General features: G+C 37.4%; 1 protein-coding gene across 8 annotated transcripts in view; it reads right to left on the minus strand.

Moving 5' to 3' along the window:
* TCF12 (transcription factor 12) overlaps positions 1–18098 on the minus strand; it is a 367927-nt gene that overhangs the window by 99991 nt on the left and 249838 nt on the right. For 2 of the 8 annotated variants that reach the window (XM_061595504.1, XM_061595503.1), the window contains exon 1: positions 9192–9737. The exons of the other annotated variants lie outside the window; for them this stretch is intronic. In XM_061595504.1, coding sequence (XP_061451488.1) covers positions 9192–9266 — 75 coding nt within the window. In that variant the 5' untranslated portion in view covers positions 9267–9737. Of the gene's footprint in view, positions 1–9191; positions 9738–18098 lie in introns of those variants that run through there. 8 annotated transcript variants of the gene reach the window in all.

The following is an 18098-nucleotide window of genomic DNA, read 5'->3' on the forward strand; positions in this document are numbered from 1 at the left end:
TCTCAACAACCAGCCCCCAGTTTTGGGACTTCCTGGTCCAGCCATCTGGAAAAGCCCAAGCCTCAAAATCTTTCAGAAGAAATACAAGGGGTGGAATTCAAGTAAGTGCTCCTCAGAGTAGACCCACTAAAGTTAATAGACATGATTAACTTATATTAATTGATTTCAATGGATCTACTCTGTGTAGGACTTAGCTGAATATAACTTAAGGTTCAAACTGGCATACAGAGGTTGTTGATGAACAGAGGGGCCAGAAGGAAGCATGCTCTCTAAGTGTTTGGATTACTTTAAAAATGGTAAACTATTCAACTTAAAATTATGCCTCTTATCCCCTTCAAAGGTTATGCACAAAGCTCTACAATCACAGCTCTTGAAGTCTGGATTTAGCAGAAATCGCTGGCAGAGCAGGACATTTCTCAGAGTACAGGGTACCATAAACAACATTTAAATCCTCCTCCTCCAGGCTGAGCTAGTCTCTATTTTTTGTTTACCAAATGCTGACCATGCATCTAGCTAGCCAGTAATAAACAGCCAGCCTGACTTTCCTGACATTCCTTCAAGTTCTCAGGCACTTAGTATCTCTTATACAGTACTATTAACTGTATTTGTATGTGTGTGTGTACATATATATACATTTACTTTATTGTCTTTATCAAAGACCACATAGTCAAATCAAGTTTGGTTTTTCCACATACATCCTTTCGCTTGAAAAAATGACAAATCCAATAAAAAACCCCAATCATGCATGACTTTGTAATTTGCAGGCTTAACATTTAAGAATGTAATAATTTCCCAATATTTATAAATTAGGAAAGTCCTTCAAGTACGTAGTACAGAAAATACTTGGAACGCCAGGTGAATTTGCAAGGAAAAGATTCAATATTAATCAAATTCACATATAAACTATGGAACACCCATATATTATGCTCTCTTATTTTACATCAAGAAGCCACACTCAGGATACAGACGTTTCACTGAAAATTATCTGTTCTAGAACACAGAACAATGAGCAAGCAAACCTGTAAATTCAGTAAGAACAGTTCTTTCATTCTCATCCATGCAGGGCAGACAGGAACTCTGGCTACCCTCTTGCCTTACCTCTGAGATCAAACAGGCAAACCTTAAAGGTAGGCGGGGAGGATTGATTAGGACAGGCAAGCAGGCTCTGTACTCTCAGACACTACAAAGTTAGATTCAGAATGAATCCAGGAAAACTATCCTCAAACAAAAGTACTGGGGTCAGAGAGTGATTGAATACCATACCAAGGAAGATATTATCTTTTCTGCATTCCTAAAGAAAGGTCAATGGCTACTGAAGTCATCTAGAAAGTGACTCTGCTCTCCTCATCCTTCTGTTCTGTGGGGTCGGTTGGTTTAAAGGCAGTATTGTTACAGCTGCATTCAGTGTCATAATGTACTTGAGAAAATGCAAGTGAAGACAGGCAATGGCTTTTTCTGTCAGTCCAGAACTATGCCAGATTCAAGCTTCATTTCATGGGACAAACAAGAAGGAACAGTGATAATATACTCCTATTTATCATAGGCATTCTGCAGAACGATAAGGGATTCTTAAATGAACATGGTGCAGGAGCACTTTAAACAGATGTCCAATAAGTTCATTTTTAAAAGCAGTAAAAATATATTTAAACATGTACTATGTAAAAGCCTACTTAATGAATTAAGTTTTGAAATGACTAGTTCTGGCCTTATGTATTTATGAGTATACATTGACAAACAGGGGCGAGTGGGATATATATTTCATGCAGCAAAACTGAAACATGGACAACATCTCTGGTAATTTCTCTAGAAAGTTTCTTACAGAGGGTTACATAAAAGAAAATGCAGCTTTATCATTATGTAAATGGCCAGCAAAGTAAATTATCCACATCAGCAATATTTACACATCCTCTCATCAGCTTAAAAGGAGCAGAGAGAGAAACATTTTCTTGGGCTATTTCAATACCAGGCATAGCAGTGGAGAGAAAAATGATTTGTTTAATTTATTCTGTTTTAAAATAAGCGTGTTTTAGCGTGTTTGTTTTTCCTTGAAAAGTAGGGAATATTCTGTTTAGTCTATTATGCTTTTTCTTGTATTTCTTGTACTTAGTTTTATATGCAATGTTTATATTACATTGATACTAAAGAGGATGTTTTGTTCAGTTAACTGTATTTTATCCTTTTTGTAGTTGTTGTTTTAAGATGTTTGGACTTAGAGTTTTATTTAAATATAAGTTGTATATAAATTGACTATATAAATAAATAATAAATAAAAATCAAACTGAGCAGTGCTATAAGCAAGCCTACTGGAGATTCCTGGACGACCCCTTGGTAGTCTTACAAATTTGCTAACTGTGATCCTGAGTTAGCCAAGAACTGATACAGAAGCTGCATTCAGATAATGGTATCTCATTTTCATAAGCCAATATATGAACCAGACTTTTCCCCACACATTGAGCCCCTTTGCTCCTCCCTTCGCCATGATTAATCCAGGAAGCCTCTAATCAACCTTAGTTCCCCATTTCATCTGAATGGAAACTACTGTTATTATCTAAGGAACAAACCAGGTTCTTAAAGATAGTTTTGGGTTGGCTAAAGATCCTGGCTTTGGTTGACCAAGCTATTCTCCTCGGGAGAAATCTTTAAAAGTGACCCATTAATGGTTTTACGCACCAGCATGGCTAGCTCACATAACTGGATCTGGATCCCCCCAGTGTAGGCAGGTGTGTCCAGACAGAGGTACATATTGGCATATGTCTTGGGAGTGTGGGCGGGTGGCTGTTTTGGGATGAAGTGCTAGCACAGACTTGGGCTATTATTGGCAAGAGGCTGGCTCTGGATTCAAAGCTGTGTTTGTTATCCATGTTCTCTGAGGCTAATTCTGATATTTTGTTCAAACCTTTGGTGGCTTATTGGTCACCTGCTTAACCATATCTCACGGATGGAAAAATACAATGGATTTGTGGTATGAGAAGGCCATGTATATATAACCACCTTAGAAAAAGTGACTCACAAACTTAAATTAATTAGGGTAGAGCCAGCACCAGAGGACTTTGCTGCAGTGGAGTGGCCTTTTGTAACATATATGGATGGACAAATGATGTCTTAACACTTACCAGGGAAATGTAATTTTGTTTGGAATAATCAATGAATGGTGTGTGTGTGCGCATACGTGCGTGTGTGAAAGGTTGATTTGTGTAGTTTGTGTATTTTTCCTTATTTTGTAGGGTATAATATTAATTTTAATGAAATATGAAAAAAAAAGATCCTGGCTTGTTCCTGGTAACTATAGTTTCCTTTACTGCAGTCCTTTTTTTTTCCAATTAATTTTTATTCAAATTTTCAAAACCAAAACAATACAAAAAGAAAAAACACAAATCAATAACTAATACAATAAAAAGAAAAAAATATATTAAAAAATTGACTTCCGATTTGTCGTAGTTCAGCTATAAGTCTATAATATATAACAAGCCTGTATCTTAATAGATTATAAAATCACCTTCCTCCAGCGGTTATCTTAATTGGTTACAAATCTCATTAACATCATATCATTTTATTTTTCCACAAAAAGTCAAACAGAAGTTTCCAATCCTTGAGATATATGTCCATCAATTTTTTTTCTAGATAAACATGTCAATTAATCCAACTCATCAAGTCTACTAAGTCCAGTAATTTCAAATCGCTCTTCTTCCATTATCCGTATTGGTTCCATCTTCCATCTTCCATCTTTACACGCCCAATAATCTTGCTGTCATAGTCATATAATAAGAGTCTGATAGGAATTTCCTTTTTCACAGATATTTTCTTGCCAACAATTCCGAACGTATCACTGAAGTATTGTTGCAAAGCCGCATCTCTGTTCCTCTTTTTTACATGATACACTATCACATCTCTTGAAGATTTTTCCATTGACACAAAACAGGGATTAATTCTGTTAGCTTTCTCCATTTCTAGTTCCATCAAATCCTTCCTGTCCAGGAATTGTTTTGAACCGATAATATCTTTATCTCCAATCTCTTCAATTCCTTCAGGGACAGCGCTGAGTTCCAAACCGTAATATTTGTCTCCAGGATCCATCACAGCCAGGAAATCCAAATCTTTTTCCATATCCATATTTAATCCAATCTCCATAGTTTGAACCTTGCCTTTAATTTCTCTTTCATCCTTTTTTGGTTTTCCAGATCCATCTTTATTCTCCTTTCTCATAGAATCCTGAATTTCTTTCAGCTCCTGTCTCATTTCGTCAAATTCAATTCTCAACGCTTGACTATTATTTCTCAGTTCTTGTTTTATTGACTTAATCCCATTCATTATTTTCTGAAACATGTCTAAAGATAAAGTCCCTTCTTGTACATCCATGATCTTCTTAATTGTCATTCTTAAAGCCAAAGGAACAAAACTCCTTCAATTTTCAATGTCCCAAGCAAAGAGCAGTTTATTTCTTTATCCAGTTACAAAGGAGTTAATCTTTCAAACCAACTGGCGTCACACTCTAGACAGCCCTTATCTCTTATATGCCCAGAAGTGCAAAAACAGCTTTAGTTCACAGCATCCAAATAACTAGTAGCAGAAAAAATGAGCAGATTCATCAAAAAAAAGTAGATCAGAAAAAATAGTCCCAGACATATATTACACAAAAGTCTTATAAATCAGAAAGAAAACCCTCATCCGTTGTAATCTTTATAATGCTATTTTCCATGTCAGCTTTTTGCAATAAAAAAGATAGGCTATTTTTATTTTCTTCCCCCTTAGTTCCATGAGTAAAAGAGAAGGAAAGTTTTGACTCACCCAGGTTTTCTTAATTGCTGGTTCTTTGACAAATCTCTTTAGCTGTATAAATAAGAAAGTAATAAGCGTAGACAGGAGAATGCTTGCCTGTTAGACCGTTTTTCTTTAAAGGAAAAAAAACGGGTCACTTTTTCAGCTGAGCTAGCTAGAAATCCTCGCTCCGTCCGAGCTGCTGGAAGACCTTCTTTCACAGACAATTCTGACGAATTCCAGTCTCCAACAATCACAACAAAGCTGTGTGGGAAATCTCACGTTTCTTCCTTATCCGGAAGAAATTATCCCCAGTCAAAAAAGACCCTTCTGACTGGATTTAAAACTGAAAAAGTTTCATCCAAGACGGGAGCCCATCTCAGAAGCTGCACAGGCGGAGGGATCCTCCTGGGAAGTCCTCCTTTACTGCAGTCCTACCGGAAGTAAGTCCATTGAATTCATTAGGACTTTTTTCTGAGTAGACATGGTTAGTTGGATTTTCCCTCGGTGTATGTTAAGAAACTCAATACTGATAAAAGAGGGGAAAAATATTTATTGGAGGCAGAAATAATTTACAGCAATTATATTTGGCTGCTGCAAATTTTACCCCTCCCCAAATGTACATATGAACGTATTTTCTCCTATTTCAAATGTAGTGTCTGTACAAGAAATTATGAGGGAATATGGCATATTAGTAACACTCAAGATTGTGACACATCCAATAATGTAGCTTGTTATTAAATTTAAAATGCAATTGTTTTCTCAGTCCCTTCATGCTGACATTTTAGAAAATTAATACACATCTTTCTGTATGATTAAATTAATGGGTGGGATGTCATTTTGAAAGGAAGAACAGAATGGTGCTTGCTGTTTTGTAAAACCTTTCCCTTCAAAATTTCAGTGGGGAGAATGCAAATACAATTTCTTCCGTGTAGCTTACAGTTCAAGAGAAGCTTTATCACTTGATTCCACTGATGATATAAATTGAACCCAAGTGTCTCAATATTATGCTAAATTCATATTCTAAAGAACACTTACATTTATCATATGCACACTGATCCAAAACACATCAATGGGTGCCATGATGGGGAAGTAATGCCTCCAGCCAGCAAACACTTTCCTATTTACTGCAATTTATGTCACCTTGGAGTGTGTGAATTCACTTCCTCAGATTTTGAATGTGTTTGACCCAGTTGTCAAAAAGCTGCTTCCTCACTGGGTTTTGATGCAGACAGCTGCCACGGACATATTTAATATGGAGCCAGGGCAAGAAGATACTACCTCAACTTCAGTTATTTAACTAGAAGGCAAAAATGTGGTATTCTATGAAGACAAAGCAAGACAAAAACAGCAATGATACAATGGCATTCTTCTCTATTCCATAAGCCACAACCCATTCTCTCCAGAATGTCAACAGGTTACAGAACTGTAGACCAATGAGTACTTTACACAGTACAGAAGTCCACTGGAAAAAATAATCTCATGCTAGCTTCCTAATGTGCACACACAATGCAAAACACACTCTGGCAAGCTTTTCATCTATTACGGTAAATTGACATTTCCAACACTGCTGATTTTCTCTGTGTAGGAAAACAGACTCTTACTGCACAAATCTTCAGGAACACCTTCAACAGTGCCATGGCTCTTCTCTTCAGCTTGTGTCTGTCTAGAAATGTTCTCGATGGACAGCATCCTAAAATTTTCCCCAACCCTTTCCCACTCATTGAGAGGAATACTAAACAGTTTACGTCTCTATTTGTTTCCATTTTGGAGTAAATATTTTTTTATTTTTTAGCTCTAGTTTTTATATTATTATTGTTGTTGTTTTCTTAGTATTATTAACAACAACAATAACAATAGTCTGACATGGCTAGACAGAATATGACCAATCCACTAGGAACATCTCCTGGCAAAAATGCTATACATACATACATACATACATACATACATACATACATAACAAAGGAGAGTCCTGCAAGAACTAGTCCATGTAAGGATGGTTCTACAACAAAAGTATGGGGCATATTATACTCAATACTAGTGGGAACATTTTGTTCCCAGAAGACAGGTATCTACTTTTCATAATAGGTAAAGTAAAAATTAAATAGAATTCTGCCTGAAAACTAGCCGAATAAATTGCTTACACTACAACTCTTTGCAAAGAGAGCCTCACTAATTTTTACATTTTAGAATGAAGCTACTCAAAACTACCTCATGTTTTGCTCTATGTTAATACCACAAGGCTCTAATATTTTATGGCTAAATGAAGCAGGATACTCATTTGCTGCAAAGTGTAAAGAGGCACACTTATTTCATTCTAATGAACAAAATCTGGTTTTACTTTTTTTCCATCTCAAAATATTTGAGCCTGTGGTGATTGCCTGTTTTGTCTTAACCAGAGATAATTGGGAGAATTCCTTTCAGCTTTGTTCCCATATTGCCTCTATTCATTAACCTTCTAACCTTTTGTCCTCCCTTAAAGATCAAAAGGGGGCAGGGTCATGAAATGGTACAGATTTGAAAAGCAGCTCTTTAGCATTTCCTGAATCAGTTGCTGCCACAGAAACATTCAGTTCATCACTGCATGGCAGAATCTGCTGATACTTAACAGTAAATTAATACCCTTATTTTTTAAAAGTTCTGAAACATGAAACCAGACTTTATTCAAACTACTACTTGGTTAAATACCACAAACAAGGTGGGTGGACATAGTTCAGACTGATATGGCCTTAGGCTTATCTATTCTTGATGAGGGCCTACAAACCCTGCATATCAAAGCAAAAACACACCTCAGAATGGAATCCTGAATTAGGGCAGAAAAGAAGACAGCCATTAAACAAGCCAACATTTTCCACCCAACACCACAAACAGGAGTACATCCGGAAATAAAAATGATTTAAATTTCTCCTCCTATCCTCTTTTGAGTTGCTCCCATGAAGCCTGAACACTGAAGTATCACAGCATAGAAGGGGCACAAGGATATGGAGTTGTTATACAGTTTCCAGCTCTTCAAGTTCATGAGAGTCACCCCAAACCATAACAAGCAAATGCTATCCATTGTTGTGCCTTGCCTCTCTACAGAAACAGCACTTCCATCCATTACAAGCCTGAACATACAGACTACGATCAAAGCTTTCCCCCTCGCTGTAGAACAAAGGGAACATTCTGCACCAGAGAAAGAATAAAATCAACACTCCATGAAAGCCAGACTCCCATTGCTCCAGGGGAACAGCAGGCTTCCTTCTACTTCACTCTAACGTATACATCTTCACACAAAACTTCAAAACTATTTCAGCTTAGGAGGTGACATAAAAAGAAAAAGATTTCCGATCTGAAGAACACAAACATTCAAAGAGAACAAGTTTCTCTAAAGTTGCCTGAAGCTTAGATGCATTCTGTAATGGATTCAGAGATGCCTAGAAGGTGACTTACCAATCCTCTACCTTTTAGCAGTGCTACAAAAGTTTGACTATAATGCTTCAAAATCCTGCCAAAAGTTGGATCATTTGACAGCAGTATACAAGAATACTTAATCACTCAGTCTGCTCATCAGCGCCAACAAAACATGAGACAATTCTTTGAGAGTACTCAGAGACAAAATTTAGGAATACCTCAATATTAATTGCAATTTATCCCTTCTAGCTGGCATCATTTGCCAATGTAGAAAAACCCTTAAAGACTAAAGCTTTTAAGTATTTCGCACAGTAAGCAGCAAACATTACATGACACATCAATTACAACTGGATTTGTTTTGTACAATATCTTACAGTTTCAATACCATGAAACCCGTAAAATAAGCTTAAGGCTCCCATGAAACATGAAAGGTTCAGTCTACATTATGCAAAAGCCATACAGACAAACCCTCAATGCACAACATGATGCTTATCAAATCTTAACATGAACATCTTGCTTCAGAACTTTATGCACCTGAATGGATGCAGATTTATAAACCATTCCTAGGCGACAGAAAATACTGAGTGTAAGTGGGGATTCAAATTTATAAATCAGATTGAAGATGTTCAAAATGTTTTTCCCCCACTGAAAGCATATGGTACTACTGCAAGGACAGTGTCTGAACCTCAAAGTCCTGAAATGTTTTCAGATAGCTGTGCACTCTCATTTTTACAGCAAACAGTTAGAAAATTTTTAATTTCTTTTTCTGCTGCATGAAGCAGCAATACTCATTGCACTTTCAAATAGTACTAAATGGGCATAACAATGACATCATTGAGGCAACAGAAGGGCTGCATAAAATAAAAACAAGCAATGTTAAATATTATGTATAAAGCTAAATGCACTAACTGAAGAATTTTAGTCCAAGTATTATAGCCTACGCAAGTATATCTAGCTGCTAGACTGTGCAGAGACTACAAACAGCATCTTCAGCCACACTAGAGACATTGGAAACTATCAGAACAAAAGGAAAATCTCCTTACCGTTTTTCCATTGTAGTAATACATCAAAGAGTTGCTGCTCATTCTAGGTACAGGATACGCACAATACATGTTCATTCTAATAACACCACAGTGTGTAGTCTAAGTGCACAGCTTCCCTCCAATACATCAATTCAGCCTAATGAAACACAGCAGTTCTTCAGTCCGATGCAAGCACACATGAAGCTACCCAGAAAGAATTTGTGCAAAATAGGACTAAACCATCTTATATAGGAAAATAGGGGGTGTATGTTACAAACTATACTGTAAAATCTTCCTTCAAATGTAATCCAGTTTTAATTATAATGCAAACAAAATACTTATATAAAGGATGTAAGAATTTACACCTCAGTCAAAAAGGACATTAGTTTGTAGCCACACACATAAAAAGGCATTTCCCGCCAGAGCAAAACGCCTGCAAAGGAAGCAATGCCAAATCCTCAGCAAGTTAATCTTTTTGTTTTAATTAAATGAGAGCACTTGTGGTAGCGGAGACTTAACTTCATGCCCCTCTAGCCATACTTCCATCTGGCTCTCTGAAAAGCCTCTACCAACTTTCACAAACACTGCCACTCCCTGGCTGGAAATGCTGAATCATGGATGAAGAAGGAGGAGGACCTAGACAGCTAATCACTTCCTGGACCAAAAACAGCAATAAGCCTTTTGTCACTAAGTGCCTGTTACAGCCCAGGGTCAGAGGACATCCTATGTCCTTTCAAAGAGCTGAGCATAGAATGTTGTGTTTGTTGTTGTTATGTGCCTTCAAGTCGATTTCGACTTATGGTGTCCCTATGAATCAGTGACCTGCAATAGCATCTGTCGTGAACCACCCTGTTCAGACCTTGTAAGTTCAGGTCTGTGGCTTCCTTTATGGAATCAAGCCATCTCTGGTTTGGCCTTCCTCTTTTTCTACTCCCTCAGTTGTGTTTAGAATACCATATTTATACATCAGTCTAACAGTTAAGAACATATGAAAACAGACCATAACACCCTCTTACAAGAACGAAGTAGAGAAAAAGAAGAATGGGAAGGCTAAATGTTATCAGTATATATCCTCTTATTATTATACAAGCTTACAGATCACCTCATAGCAGAAAGCCATCGACACAGTGTACAAGATAAAAACAGAACACACACATGCAAACACAAGCTCTAAACACACTATAATCAATTCAACAAACTAAAAACAAGAAAACCATCCATACAAACTCCAAAAACAACACAACTTTATAAGTCTTATAAAGAATGCTCTCTCAGTTATGTAGCCACTGCTCTTGAGATGCTCTTTTGGAGAAGCTAAAATTCTGTTAGTTAATAAATGCATTAAAAAGTTCAACAGTCTTGTTTCCACAATACTCTTGAGCCCATTGAACCATTGGCTAACACATTTAAGACAATTGAGCTCAAGGAACTATGTTCGCTGGGAACTTATAAAGATTTAAACAGGGAATTAGGAGCCACGAGCACTTGCAGGCAGTTGAGTGTTGAGATTGTTAGGTAAAAATTTAAAAGGTGCATTTAACATTTTGGTTATGCCTTCTGTCTTGCTTAAAGTGACACAAGCAATATTAGGAGTAGCACCAGAGTGGCTTCTAATTGACTTTCGATATAAGATGTCGGTATATTTCCTGGTGACCTGACCCTTTCTCATTCCAGTGGCTCAAAGAATAAAAGCCGGTTTAAGCTGGAGATTTCCCTGCCCACTATTCCCTTTTACTCTTGTATCACAGTGAAGTTGATTGCTTCGCTTATAGTTGCAAATCATAACATGTATAGAAATGTTAAAGCTCCCCAACTACCCCACAATCTTCTCATGAAAGTCTAGCAATATTAATCTGTCGTCACTTGAGGGGCGCCTGGTTGCAGCTATGGGCTCCTGCTCAGTAACTCTTTTGTTCCCATAGTCGCAGAGCACTTATCTCAAGGACATGTGAAATACGCAGACCCATAGTCTAAAAGATATTTTGATGTTTCTACTTATGTTCTTCCTCTGCACCCCTTCACCTCCTCTACATGTTTTTAGGGTATGGTGACAATGAAATGTTTCATTGTAGTTTATGGCGCTGCTCCCCAATTTTGTAACTTTTCGGGGTAAAGGCTATATATTCTCTGACCTATCAATAAAACGGGTTCCCACGCTGACTTGCCTTTGGCTTGTAAGTATTGGGTTCCCCTTTGCAAAGGAATTGTGTTGCGCTTACTTGATCTCTGATAGTGGGTTAAAATTGCACTCATCTCCGCACCCCTCCCGGGTAAATGCGAGTTGAGGAGACAGAGACGGCTCGCGTGTTAAGTTTGGACCTAACAAGATTAACATGATGAATGTTCCCCCTATCCCCACCGAAGAAAACATTCAAGGGGAAATTTCCCCCTGCTATAAACTTGCCAAACAGGCGAAAATTGACTCTCGGGGGAGGTGGGAAAAAATGCGTGTTTTGGAGGCGACAGAATTAGGGTCTCTGCCTAAAATCTTAGAGCCCAGGGAAATAGAAACGCAGCAGGCCAAACAAAAACAGGACGACAAAATTGCAAAATTGTCTAGATGTAAAAGTAAGCTCTTGCATCAATCTCGAACTTTACCAACTCCTAATGGATGTATAGTCAGTACAGGTCCGTTTGATGAGATCTCAGCTGTATGACGGATACCATTGTTATCATGGAATATCAATGGATGGGCCAACAAATGTGAGGATCCTGACTTCCTGATTTTCATAAATAAATTTAAAATTATTTGTTTTCAGGAAACATGGATTATCTCTTCAAACACCCCGTATTTAACTGATTACTGTTCCTTTTCGAGCCCAGCAATAAAGCCTCTTGGCAGAGGCCACCCTAAAGGGGGCCTCTTAACCTTGATATCAAATAACAGTTCACTAGTGGCTGATTCTTTACCATCTGCACATCCTCAATCGTTCCTGGTACTCAGAATAAGAGGTATAGGAGAGAAGGCTTTAATATGTATAAATATCTACATCCCTCCTTTTCGAACCACAGATGCGGATGCTATAAAAATATGGGATATGCTGGATGAAATGCTCAAGCATTACGAAAAGCAATATCCAAATGACAATCTGCTATTGTGCGGAGATCTTAATGCTAGAATTGGGATCCCCGGGCAACATAATATTGATTCTTCCAATTGGGCCCCTTCTAGTCAGTATGAGTTTGAAAACCGAAATTTAAAAGATCATAAAACAAACAAACAAACAGGGTTCTCTTTTGCTAGACTTAGTGGCATCACACGCATTGGAAATTTTAAATGGTTCTGTAGCTGACCCCTCTGCCGGTTCGTTTACTTATTGGTCCTCTTTTGGGGCAAGTGTAATTGATTACATAATTACATCCCAATCATTGTTACCTGATATCATCGATTTTAAAGTAATTTGCAGGTCAGAGTGACCATTTTCCTTTGCAATTAATCCTGTTGTATCCTGTCCCCAATGCACCCTCAATTTTTCATCAGGCGAAATCCAGACCACTAAAAAGAGTTTGTTGGTCTGAAAAAAAGAGGGATCAAATAACGCATAGTTTCTGGAGTCACCCTATTGAATCTATTCGTCAGGGAATATTAGAAGATGTTCTAGACCCGATACTGGCTTTCCAAAATATTGCCTCCGTACTTAAACCAATACTGACACAGAAGGCGGAGGTAATAAATAGGACCCAAATCTCTCCCAAATGGTTTGACTTGGAATGTAGATCAGCGAAAAGAAACCTTAGAGCTCAACTTCGGCTAACTCTTAAACAGGATACTGATAAAACCCAGACACTCATATTTAGATCAATGAAGACCGCTTATAAAAATCTGCTGATCCAAAAGAAACTGGACTTTGCAGTTTCTTGTTGGCAGAAGTTAGCCAATGCGGTCTCTTTAAACCAAGAGCGACTATTCTGGGATATTGTTAAACAAGGGATGGGTTCGTCAACCCAGAAAAAAGTACTTCAAATATCAAACACGACTTGGCATTCTCACTTTCACAATCTGTACTCCTCTATATCATCCTCCCAGACTAATACTCTGGATTTGGATATTGGAAATCTTCATCAGTGGCCCCCAGTTTCTGTTGACGATATTACATCATTAATTCAATCGCTGAAACTCGGGAAAGTGCCAGGGGAAGATTTTTTACCCCCCGAAATTTTCAAATATTTCTCAGACTGGTGGGTCCCTTTATTAGCACGGTTATTCACCAGAATTAACAACACTGGTGTTATTCCTGATGGATGGAGATCTAGTATCATCGTTCCAATTTATAAAAAAAAATGATCCTGCCGACCCGTCCAATTATCGTCCCGTTAGTTTAATAAATGTGATAGCCAAGATGTACAGTAAATTTCTTCTTCAGAAGTTAGAACAGTGGGCGGATAAAAACCAGCTTATATCCCCTGAACAGATTGGATTCAGGAAAGGGTCCTCAGCGATAGACCATTGTCTTACATTATATTTTTTGGCAAAAAATAATATTATGGGCCCAGTTAAACATCTTTATGTGGCTTTCGTAGACCTGGCTGCAGCATTCGATTCAGTGGATAGAAATATCTTATGGTCCAAATTATTTAACATGGGAATTGACCGACGGCTATTATTTCTTATAAGAGCCCTATACAATTATTCTAATGCTCAGGTCAGGATCGACCACCAGGGAAATATGACTCCCCCGATAGCGGCAGAGAGGGGTGTCAAGCAGGATTGCCCATTAGCTCCCCTATTATTCAACCTGTTCGTAAATAAAATAATTTTAAATCTATCAGATCAGCAATACTTCCCTCCCTCTATTGGGCAAAGGAAGGTAGCTACATTATTTTACGCTGACGACATGGTTTTGCTCTCTTTGGCCCCTATTGGCATGAGAAAGATGATGAAAAGTCTACATGCTCTCTGCAAAACAGAAAGGTTGAACATAAATTATGGGAAAACTAAAATTATGGTTTTCGGCAAAAGACCCGCGATTCATCGCTGGTCTTTGGAAAACCACAATCTAGAACAGTGCCGAAATTTTAAATATCTGGGGGTGATCTTCTCAGACACCCTCTCTTGGAAATATCATCTTTATTCCATAAAGCAACTAGCAACAAAAACTGTGGGGGCAATTTTAAAATTGTATCGATCCTCTGGGGGCAACCTGATTCTACAGGCCTTAAAGATATTTTACTTTCCCCCTTCCATCACTAGCTTCTCAAGCAGATTCTTGTGACTATCTAAGAATATTAACAAAGCTCTGTCTCTGTGTTCTTTACCTCACAATTCTGATTTTCTTTATTCTTACAATTGCTCCATTAGGTGAGGGAGGTTGTGAGAGCACTACTTGCCCCACGATTATCCAGCAAAATTTATGAGGAATAGAGGTGGAAGTGGCCTCTCCAACATCTAGAAGCAATAATTCTGTCCACAGAATCATAGAATGTACAGGCGGGCCCCGCTTATACGGCAGGTTTCGTTCCGGACTGCCGCCGAAAAGCAGAACCCATAGACAATAATGGTGCGCGTCGCATGAAAATGGCACACAACGAGAAAAACTGCCGTAAAAGCGGAACAAGCGCCTTAAAGCAGGGACTTTCCGCCTTTGTGCAACACCGCATTAGCGGAACGCCGAAAAGCGAAGTGCCATAAAGCGGGGCCCGTCTGTACTCAAGTGCAGCTGAATTGTGAACATATTAACTATATACAGAACCAAACACAACAGACTTATCATTTCAACTACAGGATGCAGACTTTTTTTTTAAAGGGGGTATTCAAAATAAACCTGCCTTCTTATTTCGTGGTTTCTTTCAGGTATACTCAACAGTTCGTATGTGTCAGTTCTATGTCCTAATTTACAATCAGTAGTTGAAATGTGAACACTTTAGCATTTCATTTTATGGAAACTTTTAAACATAATTAAACAGAGATCTAAAGGATACTATTTTAAAAACATAACATAGGTGGCTAGATTGGCTTTGGAAGCCCTGCTGCCAAGCCCATCCCAACTGGAAGGTATCACGGATAGAACTTTATCTGTGGTGGCAGAATTCCTTCCCTGGGAAGATCCAAATATTGCTTCTTGGTTTTAGAAGGTCTTTGAAAACGTTTTACTTCAAGACTTTCCCAGGAGGATCCCTCCGCCTGTTTAGCACTGAGACGGGCTCCCGTCTTAGATGAAACTTTTTCAGCTATAAATTCAGTCAGAAGGGTCTTTTCTGACTGGGGATAATTTCTTCTGGATAAGGAAGAAACGTGAGATTTCCCACATAGCTTTGTCGTGACTGTGGGAGTCTGGAATTCGTCAGAATTGTCTGCGAAAGAAAGGCTTCCAGCTGCTCAGACAGAGCGAGGATTTCTATGCTAGCTCAGCTGAATAAGTGACCCGTTTTTTTTTCTTTAAAGAATAACGGACTAGCAGGCAAACATCCTCCTGTCTATGCTTATCATTTTCTTATCTATACAGCTAAAGAGATTTGTCAAAGTAACAGCAATTAAGATAACCTAGGTGAGTTACGACTTTCCTTCTTTACTCACGGAACTAAGGGGAAAAAAAACAAAAATAGCCTATCTTTCTTTTATTGCAAAAAGCTGATATGGAAAATAGCATTTTAAAGATTACAACGGATGAGGGATTTCTGATTGGAAGAGATAAGAAAAATCTTTTTGATTTATAAGACTTTTGTGTAATATATGCATGGGAGTATTTTTCCTGATCTACTTTTTTTTTTGACGAATCTGCTCATTCTCTCTGCTACTAGTTATTTGGACGCTGTGAACTAAAGCTGTTTTTGCACTTCTGGGCATATAAGAGATAAGGACTGTCTAGCGTGTGACGTCAGTTGGTTGGAAAGATTAACTCCTTTGTAACTGGATAAAGAAATAAACTGCTCTTTGCTTGGGACATTAAAAATTGAAGGAGTTTTGTTCCTTTGGCTTTAAGAATGACAATTAAGAAGATTATGGATGTACAAGAAGGGACTTTATCTTTAGACATGTTTCAGAAAATAATGAACGAGATTAAGTCAATAAAACAAGAACTGGCAAATAATAGACAAGCGTGGAAAATTGAATTTCACGAAATGAGACAGGAGCTGAAAGAAATTCAGGATTCTATGAGAAAGGAGAATAAAGATGGATCTGGAAAACCAAAAAAGGATGAAAGAGAAATTAAAGGCAAGGTTCAAACTTTGGAGATTGGATTAAATATGGACATGAAAAAAGATTTGGATTTCCTGGCTCTGACGGATCCTGGAGACAAATATTATAGTTTGGAATTCAGCGCTGTCCCTGAAGGAATTGAAGAGATTGGAGATAAAGATATTATCGGTTCAAAAAAATTCCTGGACTGGAAGGATTTGATGGAATTTGAAATGGAGAAAGTTAACAGAATTAATCCCTGTTTTGTGTCAATGGAAAAATCTTCAAGAGATGTACTAGTGTATCATGTGGAAAAGAGGAACAGAGATGCGGCTTTGCAGCAATACTTCAGTGATATGTTCGGAATTCATGGCAAGAAAATATCTGTGATGGAGGAAATTCCTATCAGACTTTTATTATATGACTATGACAGCAAGATTTTTGGATGCGTGGAGATGGAAGATGGAAGATGGACCTGATACGGATAAAGACAGAAGAGCGATTTGAAATTACTGGACTTAGTAGACTTGATGAGTTGGATTAATTGACATGTTTATTTAGGAAAAAAAATTGATTGATATATATCTCAAGGATTGGAAACTTCTCTTTGACTTTTTGTGGAAGATTAAAATGATATGATGTTAATGAGATTTGAAACCAATTAAGATAACCGCTGGAGGAAGGTGATTTTATAATCTATTAAGAGATAGGTTTGTTATATATTATAGATTTATAGCTGAACTATGACAAATCGGAAGTCAATATTTTTATATTTTTTTCTCTTCTTTTCTTTTTTTTATTGTATTAGTTATTGATTTGTGTTTGTTTGTTTGTTTTGTATTGTTTTGGTTTCGAAAATTTGAATAAAAATTAATTGACAAAAAGAAAGAAAACATTTTACTTCAACAGGCATTTGATGTGTGATTTTCAACCTTTTATGCCAAGGTAGATTTGATTTAAATCAAATTGATTTAAATCATGATCTAATTCACTTCTCTGAAGGACTCAGTTTTAATGGTTTAAACCATAGTTTAAATCACTAGTGAGGAAGATTCTATTTAATCAACATTTTTTAGTAGAAGAACATTATTGTTTAATATAACCTAAATACATATTCAGAGATGTATGTTTCAATAGAAGGCAGGTAGACACTAAGCAATAATTTTGATTTGTTTTCAGATTAATTTTCATAAAAAATTGGATGATAATTTGGTCATTACTACTAAATTAGTAAAGCAGAATGCACTTGTGAAGTCATTCAGGAGATGAAATGGCTGCCACTGTTCAATTAATCATGATATTTTGCCATGATGTGCCAGAATCACCACCACCAAACAGGCTTTTAAACTGTACTAATAAGATTGTTTATTCTTCTTCAAGAAACAACATTAACAACACATGCACATGAATTTTTGAATGGTTAACTATTTCAATTTCAACCACGTCAACATGAGAAACTTATTATATTGGATGGTACAGTTAACTCAGTCTTCTTCACCTTTGTCTTCCTTGTTCATTGTCTGGAAAAGAAATACAGGCTTTCCTGCTTTTTCGCTTCCTAATTTATTTCTCAATTTAGAACGAATATGTCCAAAGAAAAAAATCTTTCTATACCTGCAGAAGAGGCTACTGCTGTTAAGAGATGGATTACTTCTGTGGTCTCCTCCTTGCTCAGATCTACTCACTCTCTCCAAATTCTCTATTCACTGACCTCTATCTTTGTACTTAACAGTACAAAAGCAGAGAGAGAGAGAGAGAGAGAGAGAGCGCTCATGTGTGCACTTCATGGACACCACCTGCAGAATAGGGAT

Source organism: Rhineura floridana, chromosome 14, assembly GCF_030035675.1.
Source record: "Rhineura floridana isolate rRhiFlo1 chromosome 14, rRhiFlo1.hap2, whole genome shotgun sequence".
NCBI lineage: Eukaryota > Metazoa > Chordata > Lepidosauria > Squamata > Rhineuridae > Rhineura > Rhineura floridana.